The sequence below is a fragment of the Hyla sarda genome, chromosome 2 (assembly GCF_029499605.1).
Source record: "Hyla sarda isolate aHylSar1 chromosome 2, aHylSar1.hap1, whole genome shotgun sequence".
Classification (NCBI taxonomy): Eukaryota; Metazoa; Chordata; class Amphibia; order Anura; family Hylidae; genus Hyla; species Hyla sarda.
Window position 1 is genome coordinate 106,645,395 of NC_079190.1, and position 17,477 is coordinate 106,662,871.

Genomic DNA, 17,477 nt, shown 5'->3' on the forward strand with positions numbered 1-17,477 from the left:
ACGGTGGATCAGTAATGGTGTTGGTTGGCATTTCTTTGGGGGCCGCACAGGCCTCTGTACTTGCCAGAGGTAGCCTGACTGCCATTAGGTACTGAGAGGAGATCCTCAGATCCCTTGTGAGACCATATGCTGGTACAGTTGACCCTGGGTTCCTCCTAATGCAAGACCATGCTAGACCTCACGTGGCTGGAGTGTGTCAGCAGTTCCTGCAAGAGGAAGGCATTGATTCTATGGACTGGCCTGCCCGTTCCCCAGACCTGAATCAGATTGAGCCCATCTGGGACATCATGTCTCGCTCCATCCACCAACGCCACGTTGCACCGCAGACTGTCCAGGAGTTAGCGGAGGATTTAGTCCAGGTCTGGGAGGACATCACTCAGGAGACCATCCGCCACCTCATCAGGAGCATGCCCAGGCATTGTAGGGAGGTCATACGGGCACATGGAGGCCACACACTACTGAGCCTCATTTTGACTTGTTTTAAGGACATTACATTAAAGTTGGATGAGCCTGTAGTGAAGTTTTCCACTTTGATTTTGGGTGACTCCATATCCAGACCTCCATGGGTTGATAAATTTGATTTCTTGTTCGGCTCCATTGGGGGACACAGACTGGGTATATGCTGCTGCCACTAGGAGGCTTGACACTGGGCAACAAAAGAAAGTTGGCTCCTCCCAGCAGGATATACCCCGCTTACAGACTCTGAGAGATCAGTTTTTAGCTTAGTGTCCGTAGGAGGCAGGCACAGGTCTTTTTTATATATATTTTTTGTTTAGGGACAGGTATATAGATGCAGGTGTATAATAGCTGGCTGAAGACTTCAATAGGTAAGTTTTCCCAAGACATGGTTAGTCTTCCTTCTCCCTCTCCTTTCCAGGAATCTTTCTAATATCAGGATTCTCAACCTCTGTAGCTCCCCTGTTTTGGGCCCACTCTTTTTTTTTTTTTTTTTTTTTTTTTTTTTTTTTCTGGGGACAGTTTCCTTCTCTGCCATTCTGGATATAGGGGACAAACAGTGGTACTGGTTTTTCCCATTCTGGGCCCTTGCTCATTGCTCCATGTGGGATGTTTCCTACGGCTAGAGTTTGCTTCCTTCCCAAGGGATCACTTTTTTATTATTTTTAATTTTTATTTTTTCACCCTGCCCTCCTCGCTCTCCTTTTAGCAGTGGCCTTTCTGGTCGCACTTTGGACCCTTCTCGCTCAGGAAGCCATCGTCCCAGTTCCTCCCAAGGAGTTTTTTATTTTATATTTTTTTTTTTTGGGGGGGGGGGGGGGGTTCTTCTCCAACCTGTTCATCATCTCCAAGAAAGGGGCGCCATCCTCCCGATCCTGGATCTGAAGCTCCTTTGTCAAATACTCCTGTCATTTTCGTATGGAGTATCTCCGTTCTGTATTGGCGTCCATGGATCAGGGGGAGTTTCTTTCCTCGCTGGATATTAGAGACTCTTACCTTCACATCCCCCATTTTTCCAGCACATTAGTGCTATCTCCGCTTCGTAGTTCAAGGGCCACTTCCAGTTTGTGGCCCTTCCTTTTGGCCTAGCAATGGCCCCAAGGGTCTTTACAAAGGTCCTGGTGGCAGCAATCGCCATCCTGCGATCCCAGGTTGTGTACGTGATTCCCTACCTAGATGACCTCCTGGTCAAGGCTCCAACCAAGGCCCAGAATCGAGAGTCTGTCTCACTCTTCAGACCTTGTCATGTTTCTGCTGGGTGGTCAACCAGGACAAGTCCAATCTGATTCCCACCCAGTCTCTGCTCTTCTTGAGACTCCAGTACAACACGACGACCGCCCGAATTCGGCTTCCGACATACAAGTGACATGCTCTGTCATCAGTTCGTCTTATCCGGTGTCCCGCTCCAGTTTCCATTTGGTTCTGCATGGGAGTCCTTGGTCGGATGGTGGCAACCATGGAAATGGCTCCCCCCTCCACCTGGTTTTGCACCAGGACAAGGTTGTTTTGCGTGTTTTTTTTTTTTTTTATTTATTTATTTTTTTTGCTCCGTCCTTTTTGCCTAAGGTGGTCTACGCCTTTTCACTTCAATGGAGATAGTAGCATCCTTTTGTCCAGCTCCATCCCAGGGATTGTTTGCTTCATGGTCTTGATGTGGTACGGGCTGTCCGAATTTACCTTTCGCCAGTGTGACTTTCTTTGTGCTTATAGAGGGTCATCGTAAGGGACTCCCTGCTTCGAAGGTGACCATTTTGCAGTGGATCCGTTCTGCCATCTCTGAAGCTTACCACTGCAAGAGGAAGACTCCTCCCTTCCGGGTCTCGGCTCATTCTACTCGTTCTGTCGGGGCTTCCTGGGCTCTCTGCAACAGGGCTTCGGCCTTGCAAAGCTCTAAAGTGGCCACCTGGTCGTACTTGCACACGTTTACAAAATTTTACCAGGTGTACACCTTGGCATTTGCTGATGATGGTTTGCATCACAAGTAGAGATGAGCGAATTTACAGTAAATTCGATTTGTCACGAACTTCTCGGCTCGGCAGTTGATGACTTATCCTGCATAAATTAGTTCAGCTTTCAGGTGCTCCGGTGGGCTGGAAAAGGTGGATACAGTCCTAGAAAGTCTCCTAGGACTGTATCCACCTTTTCCAGCCCACGGGAGCACCTTAAAGCTGAACTAATTTATGCAGGATAAGCAATCAACTGCCGAGCCGAGAAGTTCTTGACGAATCAAATTTACTGTGAATTCGCTCATCTCTAATCACAAGGTGTTGCTGTGGCCCAGCCTTCTACCTGAGTTACTTGAGGTTTTTTTTCCCATTCCCTGGGACTGCCTGGGTACATCCCACAGCCTGTTTCTGCCAATGGAGTCAAACAAGAAAAGTAGATTTTACGGTAAGCATAAAAATCTTTCTCAGAGGATCCATTGGGGTGACACAGCAACCACCAATTTGTTCTGGTGTTCTTGGTTCAGTTACCTTTCCAAGGGTTGGTTTGGTTAATTTGTCTGTATTTTTTTTTTCGGACAAGTACTGTTTTTCTTTACCTGTCGGTCCTCTCCTAATGCTTTGGGACTAAACTGATAGCTCAGTCTGTAGGCGGGGTATATCCTGCTGGGAGGAGCAGACTTTCTTTTGTTGCCTAGTGTCAAGCCTCCTAGTGGCAGCAGCATATAACCAGTCTGTGTCCCCCAAATGGATGCTCAAAGATTTTACGGTAAGTATAAAAATCTACTTTTCCAATGATAAATTTTTGTGTGATTTTGTCAGCACATTCAACTATGTAAAGATCAAAGTATTTCATACAATTAGTTCATTCAGCTCTAGGATATGTTAGCTTAGTGTTCCCTTTATATTTTTTTGAGTAGTGTACAAAGGTGCATGTGCAGAGTTTAGTGAAAAAGCTAATAAATTCCTAAGCAGCCTCTCCAAGGGGGAGGTTTATCAAAACCTGTGCAGAGGGAAAGTTGACCAGTTGCCCATAGCAACCAAATTGCTTCCTTTTTATTTGTCAAACTTTTTAACAATTAGAGATCTGATTGCTTGCTATGGGCTACTGTTCCACTTTTTCTCTGCACAGGTTTTAATCTCCCCCAAAGTGTAGAATGTTTGTTTAGCGTTTCTCATGGTAATATGATGGTACATCACACATTTCACAATTATTACACTAATATATGCTTTTATTGACAGATGATGCAGTAGGGCAAAAATCTGAGCATTCATCTAGTTGGCAGAGCCGGCCAATTGAGAAAAACTGGGGAAATGGTATGCACGCATCATGACTATTAAACTTCTAACAGTGCAGATATGCATCATGAAATAACCTCACTTTGTCATAAAGTGACGCTTACTGTGTGTATGTATTTATCAATAAAAAAATTACATTTTTTTTTTTTTTTTTTTTTATAGGTTCATCTACTTCTGCTGCTTTTGTGTTAAATAAATCTGGAAACCATCAGCCTTACAACACACATGAAACTGTGTATAAGCAAGCCATGCCCAGGTCAGTATAATTTGTCAGTGGTGGTAATGAAGATGATTTTATGTTGTATTCTTATTGACATGGTAATCTGTTTTAGAGCTGCAAGTGGAGCAAGTCACAATAACCTGAAAAATCCCTGGAAACCTGCACCAAATGGCCGTTCATATGCTTATACAAGTATGCATATTGGTACTTTACTGAAGATATAAGTTATTTGTAACGGGATATGTCATACTGTCGAGCAATGTGTCATGCAACTTGGGTGTGATGTTTTGTAGGCAATAAGCTCTGCAGAACCAGTCAGTGTCAAACTAGCAATCAGGAATGCTGATGTACTGTAACTTTTAACCTGTTCAGGACCCAGGGAGTAATTTTACGCCCTGGTACTTAAGGACCCAGGGCGTAAACTTACACCCTGGCGTTTTCCGGTTCCTGCCGGGTGGGGATCGGAAGCAAATGCCTGCTGAAATGCTTCAGCAGGCATCCAGGGCAAACGCCGAGTGGGGCCATGTAGGCCCCCCCCCCCCCCATGTCGGCGATTGCCGGAAATCGCCCTTGCGATCTGCGGCGATACCGGGCTGATCTGGTCTCTGGGACCCAAACGCCCGGTAATTTAGCATGATCCCGGTTGTCAGACAGACAGGACCATGCTGAAGTATAAGAGTGAGGCCTGCCACCTCCTCCTATCACCTGCGATCCGTCGGTTAGTTAACCGACCAATCGCAGGGGGGGGGGGGGCGGTTACTTCCTCCCGCCCTGCCCGGCCCCTTGAATTCCGGAAAGGACGGGAGGCAGACCGGAGGACAGGGGAGTGCTGGGGACCGGCCCCGGTACTTACCTCGTCCCTGAAGACCCGGATCCCGGCGATGGTGGCGACAGGTGAGTGCCTCTTCAGCCGCGGTCGGGCCCTTTACAGCAATGCACGTCGCCGTAAAGCGACATGCATTGCTGTAATGGGACCCTGTATACTACAACTCCCAGCATGCTCAGACAGCGCTTGGCGTCTGAGCATGCTGGGAGTTGTAGTTTTGCAACATCTGGAGGTCCGCAGTTTGGAGAACACTGTCCTTCCAGATGTTGCAAAACTACACATCCTCAGCATGCCCTTACTGTCCAGGCATGCTGGGAGTTGTAGTTCTGTAACATCTGGCCCTTGAGATGTTGCAGAACTACAACTCCCAGCATGCCTGGACAGTTTTGGCATACTGGGAGTTGTAGTTTTGCAACATCTGGAAGGGCACAAATTGAGAACCACTGTATTAGTGGTCTGCAAACTGTAGTCCTCCAGATGTTGCAAAACTACAACTCCAAGCATGCTGGGAGTTGTAGTTCGGCAACATCTGGCTCTAAAGATGTTGCCGAACTACTACTTCCAGCATGCCTGAGAATGTTTGTTTGGGAGTAGTGGTTTTGCAACAACTGAAGGCACACTGGTTGGGAAACATTGTCTGTTTCCTAACTCAGTGTTTCCCAACCCGTGTGCCTCCAGCTGTTGCAAAACTATAACTACAAGCATGCACTGATAGACTGTGCATGCTGGGAGTTGTAGTTATGCAACAGCTGGAGGTTCCCCCCCCCCCCCCCCCCTGAGAATGTACAGGGTACATTCACATGGGCAGGGGGCTTACAGTGAGTATCAGGCTGCAGGTTTGCGATGCAGCAAATTTTGCGCGGCAGCTCAAACTCGCAGCGGGAAACTCACTGTAATCCCCCGCCTATGTGACTGTACCCTTAAAACACTACACTACACTAACACAAAATAAAATAAAGAGTAAAAAACACTACATATACACATACCCCTACACAGCCCCCCTCCCCAATAAAAATGAAAAACGTCTGGTACGCCACTGTTTCCAAAATGGAGCCTCCAGCTGTTGCAAAACAGCTCCCAGTATTGCCGGACAGCCGTTGACTGTCCAAGCATGCTGGGAGTTTTGCAACAGCTGGAGGCACCCTGTTTGGGAATCACTGGCGTAGAATACTCCTATGTAAATCCCTAATTCAGGCCTCAAATGCACATGGCGCTCTCACTTTGGAGCCCTGTCTTATTTCAAGGCAACAGTTTAGGGCCACATATGGGGTAGCGCCGTACTCGGGAGAAATTGCCTAACAAATTTTGGGGGGCTTTTTCTCCTTTCACCCCTCATGAAAAGGTTAAGTTGGGGTCTACACTAACATGCTGGTGTTGCCCTATACTTTTCATTTTGACAAGAGGTAAAAGGGAGAAAAAAAGCCCCCCAAAATGTTTAATGCAATTTCTCCCGAGTACGGAGATACCCCATATGTGGGCGCAAAGTGCTCTGGGGGTGCACAACAAGGCCCGGAAGGGAGAGTGCACCATGTACATTTGAGGTGATTTGCACAGGGGTGGCTGATTGTTACAGCGGTTTTGACAAACGCAAAAAAAAAACCACATGTGACCCCATTTCGGAAACTACACCCCTCACGTAATGTAATGAGGGGTGCAGTGAGAATTTACACCCCACATTTTAGTGACTTTTTTAAATTTTTTTTACATATGCAAAAGTCGTGAAACACCTGTGGGGTATTAAGGCTCGCTTTATTCCCTGTTACGTTCCTCAAGGGGTCTAGTTTCCAAAATGGTATGCCATGTGTTTTTTTTTTTTTTTCCTGTTCTGGCACCATAGGGGCTTCCTAAATGCAACATGCCCCCCAAAAACCATTTTAGAAAAACGTACTCTCCAAAATCCCCTTGTCGCTCCTTCACTTCTGAGCCCTCTACTGCGCCCGCCGAACACTTTAAATAGACATATGAGGTATGTGCTTACTCGAGAGAAATTGGGCTACAAATCTAACTATACATTTTCTCCTTTTACCCCTTGTAAAAATTCAAAAATTTGGTCTACAAGAACATGCGAGTGTAAAAAATGAAGATTGTGAATGTTCTCATTCACTTTGCTGCTATTCCTGTGACACACCTAAAGGGTTAAAATGCTGACTGTAATTTTGAACACTTTGGGGGGTGCAGTTTTTATAATGGGTCATTTGTGGGGTATTTCTAAGATGAAGACCCTTCAAATCCACTTCAAACCTGAACTGGTCCCTGAAAAATTGTGATTTTGGAAATTTTGTGAAAAATTGGAAAATTGCTGCTGAACTTTGAAGCCCTCTGGTGTCTTCCAAAAGTAAACACTCGTCAATTTTATGATGCAAACATAAAGTAGACATATTGTATATGTGAATAAAAAAAAAAAAAATATTTGGAATATCCATTTTCCTTACAAGCAGAGCTTCAAAGTTAGAAAAATGCTAAATTTTCAAATTTTTCATCAAATTTGGGGATTTTTCACCAAGAAAGGATGCAAGTTACCACTATGTTAAAGTAGAATATGTCATGAAAAAACAATCTCGGAATCAGAATGATAACTAAAAGCATTCCAGAGTTATTAATGTTTAAAGTGACAGTGGTCAGATGTGCAAAAAATGGCTGGGTCCGGGGTTAATCAGGGCTTTAATTATTATTATTTATTATTATTATTGTTGTATTAGTAGTATATTAATAGTATTATTCAAATACATCCTTCGCACTGAGGCATTAATAGAAAAAATAAATTTTCTGTCCAGCAATAACTATACATAATACTGTATTTTGCTGCATATTTTCTGCAGCTGATTTGGCTACCCATTGACTTCACTTTGTAGCAAAATACAGCATGTGTGACCCTACTCTAAAAGCATTTATAATGAATGTGGAATATGCATTTTAGGCCTAGTTGCCTGTGTTTAATCAGACACCTTAGTGTTTCACCCTAAACTCTCTTTAAAGGGGTACTCCGGTGCTTAGACATCTTATCCCCTATCTAAAGGATAGGGTATAAGATGCCTGACCGCGGGAGTAACGCCGCTGGGGACACCACGTGATCTTGCATGCGACACCCTGTTTGTAATCAGTCCCCGGAGAGTGTTCGCTCCGGGTCTGATTACCGGCAACGACGGGGCTGGCGGCGTCTGATGTCACGCCTCCGCCCCCGTGTGATGTCACGCTCCGCCCCTCAATCAAAGCCTACAGGAGGCTTGCATTGAGAGGCGGAGCGTGACATCACATGGGGGCGGAGGCGTGACTTCACACGCCGCCAGCGCTGTGGTCGCCGGTAATCAGACCCGGAGCGAACACTCTCTGGGGACTGACAACAAACTGGGTGCCGCTTGCAAGATCACGGGGGTCCCCAGCGGCGGGACTCCCGCGATCAGGCATCTTATCCCCTATCCTTTGGATAGGGGATAAGATGTCTAAGCACTGGAGTACCCCTTTAATTAATATTTACGATAAAGTTGACGGTCTGTTTCTCTGCCACTTGACTACTTGGGGAGTGCCAAATCACCCAAAAAACATAACTATAACCTTTATCCTGCAGCAGCAGATCTGATGGTCTGGTCAGCTAAGGAGCAGGTGACTGCAGTATCCTGCCATGTGAAAATTCCTTTACCAGATGCAAACTGTTACCATGGGTTACCACATGTCGCCACCTGTAACTTTTGAAATTAGGTTAGCCTTTAAAACCACATTACCACAAAACTTCTCAAACACCTTCCTAGGTGACCTAGCAGTGTATGCAGGGCTTTAACGCTCTTAGGCACTATACACATGTTTTGAGGCTTATTTTATTGGCGGTTTGCTGAGAACCTGTTCACTGCGAACCAAATGCTTTCGGAAAGTTGGCTCATCTCTAGTCAAAACCTGCCAGTAACTCTTATGGGCTTGCAGTATGAACTCTTAAACAAGCTCAAGCATTTCTTTAAACCCCATAAAAATGGGCAGTATTCAAATTATCTGTATAAGCACCCCATACATCTGATCTAAAACCAATGCATTTCACAGAACCAAGACCTATGTACTACTGTGTATCCAAACCAACATCTGAGTCGCAAGGATCAAAGCCAGAAAGTAATGAAATCATGGTCTTTGGTTGGAAAAAACAACCTGTGTGTATAGGATATAGTGAAGCTGTGAACAATACAGAAATATCTAGTCTGGATGGGGAGGGTTATAAAATCCTACTATATATCCTTTCTTTTTTTTTTTTTTTTTTTTTTTTTTAAAGGTGGATCTAGAGGAGCCAACAATCAGGAACCTGCCTATTCAAATGAAGGAGACTGGCCAAGGTAAAGACCTGTAAAAATGGTGTTTTTGATTAGGATGGGGAGTAGAAGTCCTGAGAATATTTTGTGGCAGGGTGGTGTTATCCTAATGTTCCCTTGTGGACCTAACTATCCTTTAGCTGACTGGAGTTGTTCCTGCAAAGTGCAGGAATGATACCTCTAGAGCCTAGTTTTCTGTAAACAAAAAGCTTCTTAAACAAACCCACAAGTCTCCTCTAACAGACCCGCTTTACTAAATGTAAAGTCTAAGGTGCGTGTAGGGCTGCAACAAATGATGACTTTCACAATGGATTAGTTGTTTCAGCCCTAGCTCCTACCCTCTGTTAACCCTTATGGTGCTGTCCCCTCTCGCTTCCTCCCGTTAGCTCTATACAATGCAGTCCTCACTTCCTCCTGTTAACTCTTCACTGGGACCCCAGGAATCTCTGACCCCAGTAATCTGCTGCACAGAGCAGACTCCGCTCCATGCCGGATGACTGGAAACCACAGCTGTCATGCCCCATCCAATAGATATGGGTGGGTGGGGGGGCGTGACAACGCTGACCAAAGCCTAGCACAGCTGGTGTTCTGAACGTAAATGTTCAGAACACCATTGTGCCAGGCAGATGGTACCTCCTCGGTCAGACATCTTATTACCTATCCTTTGGATAGGGGATGTCTAGGGACGGAGCACCCCTTCTAAATGTCACTTGTATGCAATATAAATAAAATGCAAATGTACCTATTGTGTTGAATATTTATTTATGATCAGCTAGCATCAGTGTGGGCCCCAGAAGGGCTTAATATGGTAAGTTTTAGAATTCCAGAACGCTGTGCCACACCGCTAAGACAAAAGATTGTGTTTTTGTGCGGAGTTGAGTTGGCACATGTGGAGCGAAGTTTACTTTTTATTGGCTTGTGAGCTTGATTAGGGCTGAGGCCTGGCCACACTGGCCTCAGTCCAATAACACGGAATTAAAGCCAGATTGGTTGGCTGGCTAAACCTTTTGTTGCCTGGTGCACTTCTTGGGAGCCCCTTGGGTAAGAGCTGTCATACTGAATTTGCAGAATGCAAGAAGATGGTGACTTGACCAGGGGAAATTGATGCCATCCTATGAAGTTGCTATAAATTAGTCATGTAAAGTGTTTTTGTGATTTTCAATTTTTTTTTTATATAATGTAAATAAATATGTATATCTGTAATATACATTGGTTAAAAAAGGTGTATATTTTTGGGCAACAAATGCTATCTTGTTCCTGCAGCTATTGCCTGTGGTGTCTCTGTGAAGAGACAAAATAAAGGAAGTGTGAGTGGGACAAGCAGGGCTCTGTGCAGGCTCCTGGCTTGTTAGGGTACTACGTTCACACCTACAAATCCTGTGCATCAAATCTGCGCAGGATCCTGTAACTGCCAATTAGAAGCTTTGCTCAGTCATTTAGTTTACATTGAAATCTACAGCATCAAATCTGCGTACGTGTGAACGTACCATTAATCATCCTGCTGTGTGAGACGGGAACATGTCAGAGCCTCAGTGCACAGAGCCCTGCTTGTTCTCGGTGCACAGTGCCTTGCCTGTCCACCCAAACTTCCTGTAGTTTGTCTCTACACAGACGCATAGGTAATAGCTGCAGGGACAAGCCAACCTTATAGCCAAATGATATAACTTTTTTATTTAACCAATGTAAATTACAAATATAAAAATCTCTACATTTTATATAAAGCTTTTGCATGATATGTATGTTTTTAAGTGTGTAATGTCACAACTGTTTGTGGGTTGGTGTAGGAACCAAACTTGTGAAGTGAACATGAGTTATCTTGGTTAAAATTTTAAGACTATTTGAAAATATTCAAGAAACATCACCACGTAGAATGAACTGCATCCAACAAGGCCATGACATATCAGTTGGGACCGGTTCGAGCTGGTATAGATTTCAGCTTAAAATGTATGCCTGTTTGCAGGTGTAAATGACAACTTGTGGCCACTCCCCTTTCGAGCCATACTCTCATAAGCCACACCCACTTAGTGAGAATAGCAAAGTTGCAAAAAAGGGCGTGTACAAAAATTTGACTTTGATACCAAGTCACTGGTGTTCTTAGTTGGGATATGTTCACACTACGGATAATGAACAGAATCTCCGCTCACCGAATTCCGCAAGCGTAGATTTCATTCTGGCAGCCGCTGCAATACTTCGCCGTCACCATTGACTGCTATGCAGTGTTCGCGGACTTCTGCGCAAAGAATGAACATGTTCTTTCTTTGTGCGGAACAATTTCAGCAGCGGAATTGTCTGCTGCTGAAATTCCGCAGTGTGAACTGGTCTCGCGGAAGACCCATTCACACTGATTATGTTCACAGAACGACGTAATTCTGTTTGGGGAATGCCGCTAATGGAATTCCGCGGGAATTATGTAGTGTGAACATACCCTTAAAGGGGGTAATCCAGTGCTGAAAAACTTATCCCGTATCCTAAGTTTTTCAGATTGTGGGGGGGGGGGGGGGGGGGGGAGACCTAGCTCGCTGGCCAGATAGCGGGTGTCGACCACAGCACAAAGCAACGGCCGACACTCCCCCTCAATACATCACTATAGCAGAGCCGGAAATTGCCGAAGGCAGCGCTCCGGGCTCTGCCATAGAGTTGTATTGAGGGGGCGTGTCAGCCGCCACTACGCGCGGTGGTCAACACGTCCCCTTCCCGTGGGGCCCCCCCCCCCGCAATCTTAAACTTAGCCCCTATCCTTAGGATAGGGGCTAAGTTTTTCAGCACTGGATATCTCCTTTAATAGACTGTGGTCCAGATGTATCGTACTGTGTGAGAGGAAAAAGTGGGGCGATTTTACCACAGCAACCAATCCCTGTTCAGCTTTCACTTTACTAGAGCTTGTTAGCTGAGCTGTGATTAGTTGCTGTTGATAAATCACTCAACATTTGTTCACACCTCTTGATGACTGGGCCTCTCTCTGTGTAAAGTTTGAGGAAAAAGTACATTTAAATTTTTTTATTTACATACTATTTCAATTCCTCCTACAGGCTGAAGTCTAATCTGCACTGAATGTAGAAGTAAGTTCAAAAAGTCTAGGGGGGGGGGGGGTGCACTGGGAAGCCTTTATTTTATTTTTATTTTTATTTTTTTCCTTTGCTGTTCCATTCTGTACAATTTTAGGGCTCTGTATCTGTCGCCGCTTTATGTTTGAATCTTTCCAGAAAATGTTATCTGGTGTTGAACCTAACTTGGTTCTGCCTTTGTACAGTAGTAACTTATTTTTTTTCCCCTCTTTCTCTAGGCTTCTGAGACACACATGGATCTAAACAACATTTTAACCCACCATTAAATTACTGAAGTTTTACGGAGTTTTACTTGCTTTTAGGGACTTGCTTTTAAATGTTTTCTAATAAATATTAAACATTTTATCTAATCAATGCTTCTTTCTCATGCCACAAAACTTGTTGGTAAATAAGCAAGATGGGGCTGGAAAAATCTGCCTTTATGCTCTAGTAAAAAAGCATTACCCAGCCTGAAGCACTGAGGGTGATCCCCTGTAACCTATTTTGATACAAGTGGAGCAACCACTAGACCCGTCGCACATCAGTACAGTCACTTGCTTCCTGGCTGACGCTGTGAGCCTGCAACCTGTGAATAAAGTGTCCCACAGTGACATTACAAAACTCCCCACTGACATCCAACACTAAGCATCCATGAAGGTATTTAAAAGAATTACAAATTGGCCAATTAAACTTTTAAAGAAAATAATATGGACATAAGTATTTTCAAGCCTTTGCTATGACACTTGAAATATGGCTCTGTGGTGTGACATTTCGCTGAGGTGTCAGTACCCTGCTCATCATCACTTGATGACCCATGCTGTGGAAGCAGGATTTGGCTTGTTTAAGTTTGCATTTTGATTATTGATATAAAAAAAATTAGTCACACTTTTTATTTTTTTATTCTTGAAAGCATTTTTTACTTTGCAGCATTTTCTCCCACACTTGTCTAGAACATTTGCACTGTACGTTGGACTTAAACGTCTGATGGACAAAGCTTGAAGTGTGCCCCCACCCACCCCAACCAATCATTAGAATGAGATAGAAATGCACAGTAACATGCATCACTCCCTGTCTTAGGGTGCATTCACACCACGTTTTGTACATACGGGTGCCGGATCCGGTGGGGGGGGGGTGGGGGGGCAAACCAGGCGCTCCCGTACCCTGGCCGGATCAGCCCGTAACTCCATTTACTTTAATGACCCGACCGAGTCAAACTGACTGCGGTCGGCTCAGTTTTGACCCATATGCAGTTTTGGACCAGACCTAAAACTGTAGTATACTATGGTTTTAGGTCTGGTCAGGAAACCGCATACAGGTCAAAACTGAGCCGATCGCAGTCACCGTTTGACTCGGTCGGGTCATTAAAGTAAATGGAGTCACAGGCTGATCCGGCCGGGGTACAGGAGCGCCCGGTTTGCCCCCGCCTGCATGTACAAAACGTGGTGTGAATGCACCCTCACAGAGATCTCAGCCATGCTGACCCATTTTAAGTCTACGGGGTCTGTCCTGTGAAGTTAAATGCAAACTTCTCCCTGCTGATATTACTCCGCACTGAGACCCCACCACCAATCAAAACATTTGACAGAGGTGTGTTTCATAGGGACATGTTGAATGCAATGTGAACCCAGCCTAGCTGCCAAGCATAGGGGGTCTCTTACAGTGTCTGTGTGCATAATCTAAAGCCCATATAACTACAATGGTCCTGTCAATCTGCCTAGTGGTGGGGGTGCTGGGATTTGGACCCCCACCAATCTGAATTTCTGCAATAAAAGATCTTAACCTGAGGCAACACATTACTGAAACAGTGGAGTCCCTATCTGAGGATATACTGGCATGGGTCTGGAAAGAACTGGACTACTGCCTAGGAATCTGCCATGTCACCAATGGCAATCGCTTTGAACAGATGTGGTGTATAAATTTAAATCCTGGATTTACACAGAACTCTTAAGGTTTAACCCCTTAAGGACCAAGCCCATCTTCACTTTAAGAACCAGAGCATTTTTTTTGCACATCTGACCACTGTCACTTTAAGCATTAACTCTGGGATGCTTTTACTTTTCATTCTATTCAAGATTGTTCGTGACCTATTCTACTTTTATGTTGGTGGTAAATTTTCGTTGATACTTGCATTATTTCTTGGTGAAAAATTCCAAAATTTGAAAGTTTTGAAAATGTAGCTTTGCTTTTTTTTTATTTTGAAGCTCTCTGCTTATAAGGAAAATGGACATCCCAAATACATTTATATTGATTCACAGATACAAAATGTCCCTTATGCAAAATGTTATCCTGGTCTCAGCACTTCCATTACTCTGCTGGTTTTTGGAGGACTTCTGGTTTTACTTCTGGAAGACATCAGAGGGCTTCAAAGTTCAGCAGCAATTTTTCACAATTTTCAAAATCAGAATTTTTCAGGGATCAGTTTGAAGTGGATTTGAAGGGCCTTCATATTAGAAATTCCCCATAAATGACCACAATATAAAAACTGCACCCCCCTCCAAAGTATGCAAAATTACATTCAGAAAGTGATAAACCCTTTTAGGTGTTTCACAGGAATAGCAGCAAAGTGAAGGAGAAAACTCAATCTTCAATTTTTTTTTTTTTTTTTTACTGTAGTTTTTATTAAAGATTTTCACATAAAAAACAAAGTTAGTAAAACACAATCAAAGCATAATTTGGGGCAATGCCCAGTGCGATCACATCAGGGCAAATGACAAGCTAAGATAGAGACCAGAGCATTCAGAAACAGTTGTAGTCCAAAACAACTAGCCCCAACCCCAGATAAACCATAAAGACTGTAGTGAATGAACATAGGTTTATAGCCAAATACTCAAAGAGAGAACTAAGACTCTACAACACGAAGACAAAGAGAGAAGACAGAAACAAAGACAAAAAGGAGAAAAGGACAACAGAACCTCGAACAAATAACAAACAAAAATAAACAAACAAACAACAACAAAAAAAAGAGAAAAAAGGGGGGGGGGGAAGGGGAACAAGGAGGGAGGGGAAAGAGGGGGAGGAAGATGTCAGAACCGCCTTAGGGAGGTTGCCTGTCAGAGAAGCGGTCCCATGGTTCCCAAACTGAAAGAAAGGCAGGGATAGTATTATTCAAAGAGGCAGTGAGGTATTCTAAAGAGCGTATATCACGTATTCGGGAGAGTAGGTCTGATTCAGAGGGAGGAAGAGTCCTCTTCCAGCATTTAGCAACAAGTGTCTTAGCTGCCAAGAACATATGCATAGCCAGTTTAAACAGTTTCTTGGGTAGAGCAGAGTGTGAAAGGTGCAAGAGGTAGACCTGAGGATCAGGAGGGACAGAGACTCCAAGAACATCTGATACCAAACGACTCACTAACTCCCAGTACCCCGTGATAAGAGGGCAGGACCAGAAAACATGAAACAGTGTGCCCAAACCCACAACGCCAGCACTGGGGGGGGATATCAGGATTCAGCCTATTCAATAACTCTGGAGTATGGTACCAACCCATAAGTAGTTTATATTGAGTCTCCTTATAAGCCGTACATATAGATGCCCTAGAGGCCCGCTCCCATATTATCTTCCATTGAGGGAGAGTGATAGTAGTATTAAGCGCCTCCTCCCAGCGAGACATATAGCGATGAGATACCAGGACTCCCTCCTGAGGTTGGATTAGCAAGGAATAAATATCGGAGAGAAGCCCCCTTGCCTGAGGTCCACCACGACACAGCCGTTCAAAGCCCGTAGGGGAAGACACCACTAGCGCACCCAGCGTGGAGGACATAAAGTGTTGTAGCTGTGAATAATGAAAACACTCAGACGAGGGGAGATCCCAACGAGACTGTAACTGAGAGAAGGGCAAGAGGGTACGCTTCAAAGGGTCAACTACATCCGCCCAGCAAAAAAGGCCTCTAGACCCCCATTCCCTTACCATAGGAGAGGTCCGGCCAGGGGGAAAGCTAGGATGATAAAGGAAAGATTGAAGAGGGGAAGAGGGAGACAGTAATTTAAATTTGACAGAACAGTAATTCCACACATATTTAGAAAATGCCATAGGACCCAGGAGAGGGGAGAGAGTAGGAGCAGAGGCAGGAAGAGTCCAAAGGAGAGCGTTAGGGTGGACAGGCGCTAACCACAGCTTCTCTATTTCCATCCAGCGGCTGTAGGCATGATAGGTGGACCACGCCGCGAGATGGCGCAAATGGGCAGCCCATTAATACTTCACTACATCCGGGACCGCCAGACCCCCAAACGCCCGCCCAGCCAACATCACGGACATCGGTAGCCGATGCCTTTTACCGTCCCAAATGAACCGAAAAATAGCCACCTGTAGGGAGCGCAGGGCCGACAGCGGGAACCGAACTGGCAGGGTTTCAAAAAAGTAGAGGAGTTTCGGAAGAATAGTCATTTTCACCGCGGCAATGCGACCAAAAAAAGAAATATATTGCGAGCGCCATTTTCCATAAGGGCGCGGAGATCCCTGAATAGGGGGAGATAGTTGGTAGAGTATAGTGAGGAATAGTGAGAGGAGATTCAGACCCCAAGGTATTTAATAGCAGAGGGAGACCACCGAAAAGAAAAGTTAGAGCGTAAAAGAGTAGAAAGATGAGGGGGAAGGTTAAGAGGAAGAGTCTCTGACTTAGAAAGATTTACCTTGTAGCCAGAAACCACCCCATAGTCATGCAGGACCCTATAGAGAGAAGGAAGAGACAGTAGAGGTCGAGAAAGCGTAAGAAGGACATCATCAGCAAATAAACAAACCTTGAAATCCCTATCATGTAAGGAAATACCAGTTATGTCCGGATCACCCCTGATCATGGCAGCAAAGGGTTCAATACAGAGTGCAAAGATCAGCGGGGATAACGGGCAACCCTGACGAGTCCCATTAAACAAAGAAAAAGTAGGAGATGGCGAGTGAGGAAGTTTAAGTGAAGCTGTAGGGGAGGAGTAGAGACCCCGCAGTGCAGTCAAAAACTTCCCCGAAATCCCAAATTTCTGTAAGGTAGCAAAAAGGAACGGCCACCCAAGCCTATCAAAAGCCTTCTCAGCATCAAGACTAAGAATTAATGCCTGTTCAGATCTCCGATTGATCAAATCAATCAGGTCCACTACCCTCCTAGTGTTGTCTCCACCCTGGCGACAAGGGATAAATCCAACCTGGTCCTTATGAACAAGGGCCGGGAGGAAGGAGCATAGTCTAACTGCCAAAACCTTAGAAAAAAGCTTAAGGTCAGAGTTAAGGAGGGCAATGAGCCGGTAACTCGAACAATCGTGAGGATCCTTACCAGGCTTGGGTATGAGGGTGATAAGGGAGTGCAAGAAAGACTGCGGGATCGTTTCACCATCTAGAAAGGAATTGAAAAGGGGGACAAGTTTAGGCACTAACAAAGAAGAAAATGTTTTATAGTACAGGTAAGGGAAGCCATCCG

General features: G+C 44.8%; 1 protein-coding gene across 4 annotated transcripts in view; it reads left to right on the forward strand.

The window, feature by feature from the left end:
* LOC130358872 (protein D7-like) overlaps nt 1–12,422 on the forward strand; it is an 80,616-nt gene extending 68,194 nt beyond the window's left edge. For 3 of the 4 annotated variants that reach the window (XM_056562779.1, XM_056562780.1, XM_056562781.1), the window contains 6 exons: nt 3,642–3,716; nt 3,861–3,954; nt 4,031–4,110; nt 8,997–9,057; nt 12,063–12,092; nt 12,317–12,422. In XM_056562779.1, the coding sequence (XP_056418754.1) occupies nt 3,642–3,716; nt 3,861–3,954; nt 4,031–4,110; nt 8,997–9,057; nt 12,063–12,084 (332 nt within the window). In that variant the 3' untranslated portion in view covers nt 12,085–12,092; nt 12,317–12,422. The remainder of the gene's footprint in view (nt 1–3,641; nt 3,717–3,860; nt 3,955–4,030; nt 4,111–8,996; nt 9,058–12,062; nt 12,093–12,316) is intronic. The other variant, XM_056562782.1, reaches the window with a different exon arrangement.
* Nucleotides 12,423–17,477: the final 5,055 nt, after the last annotated feature.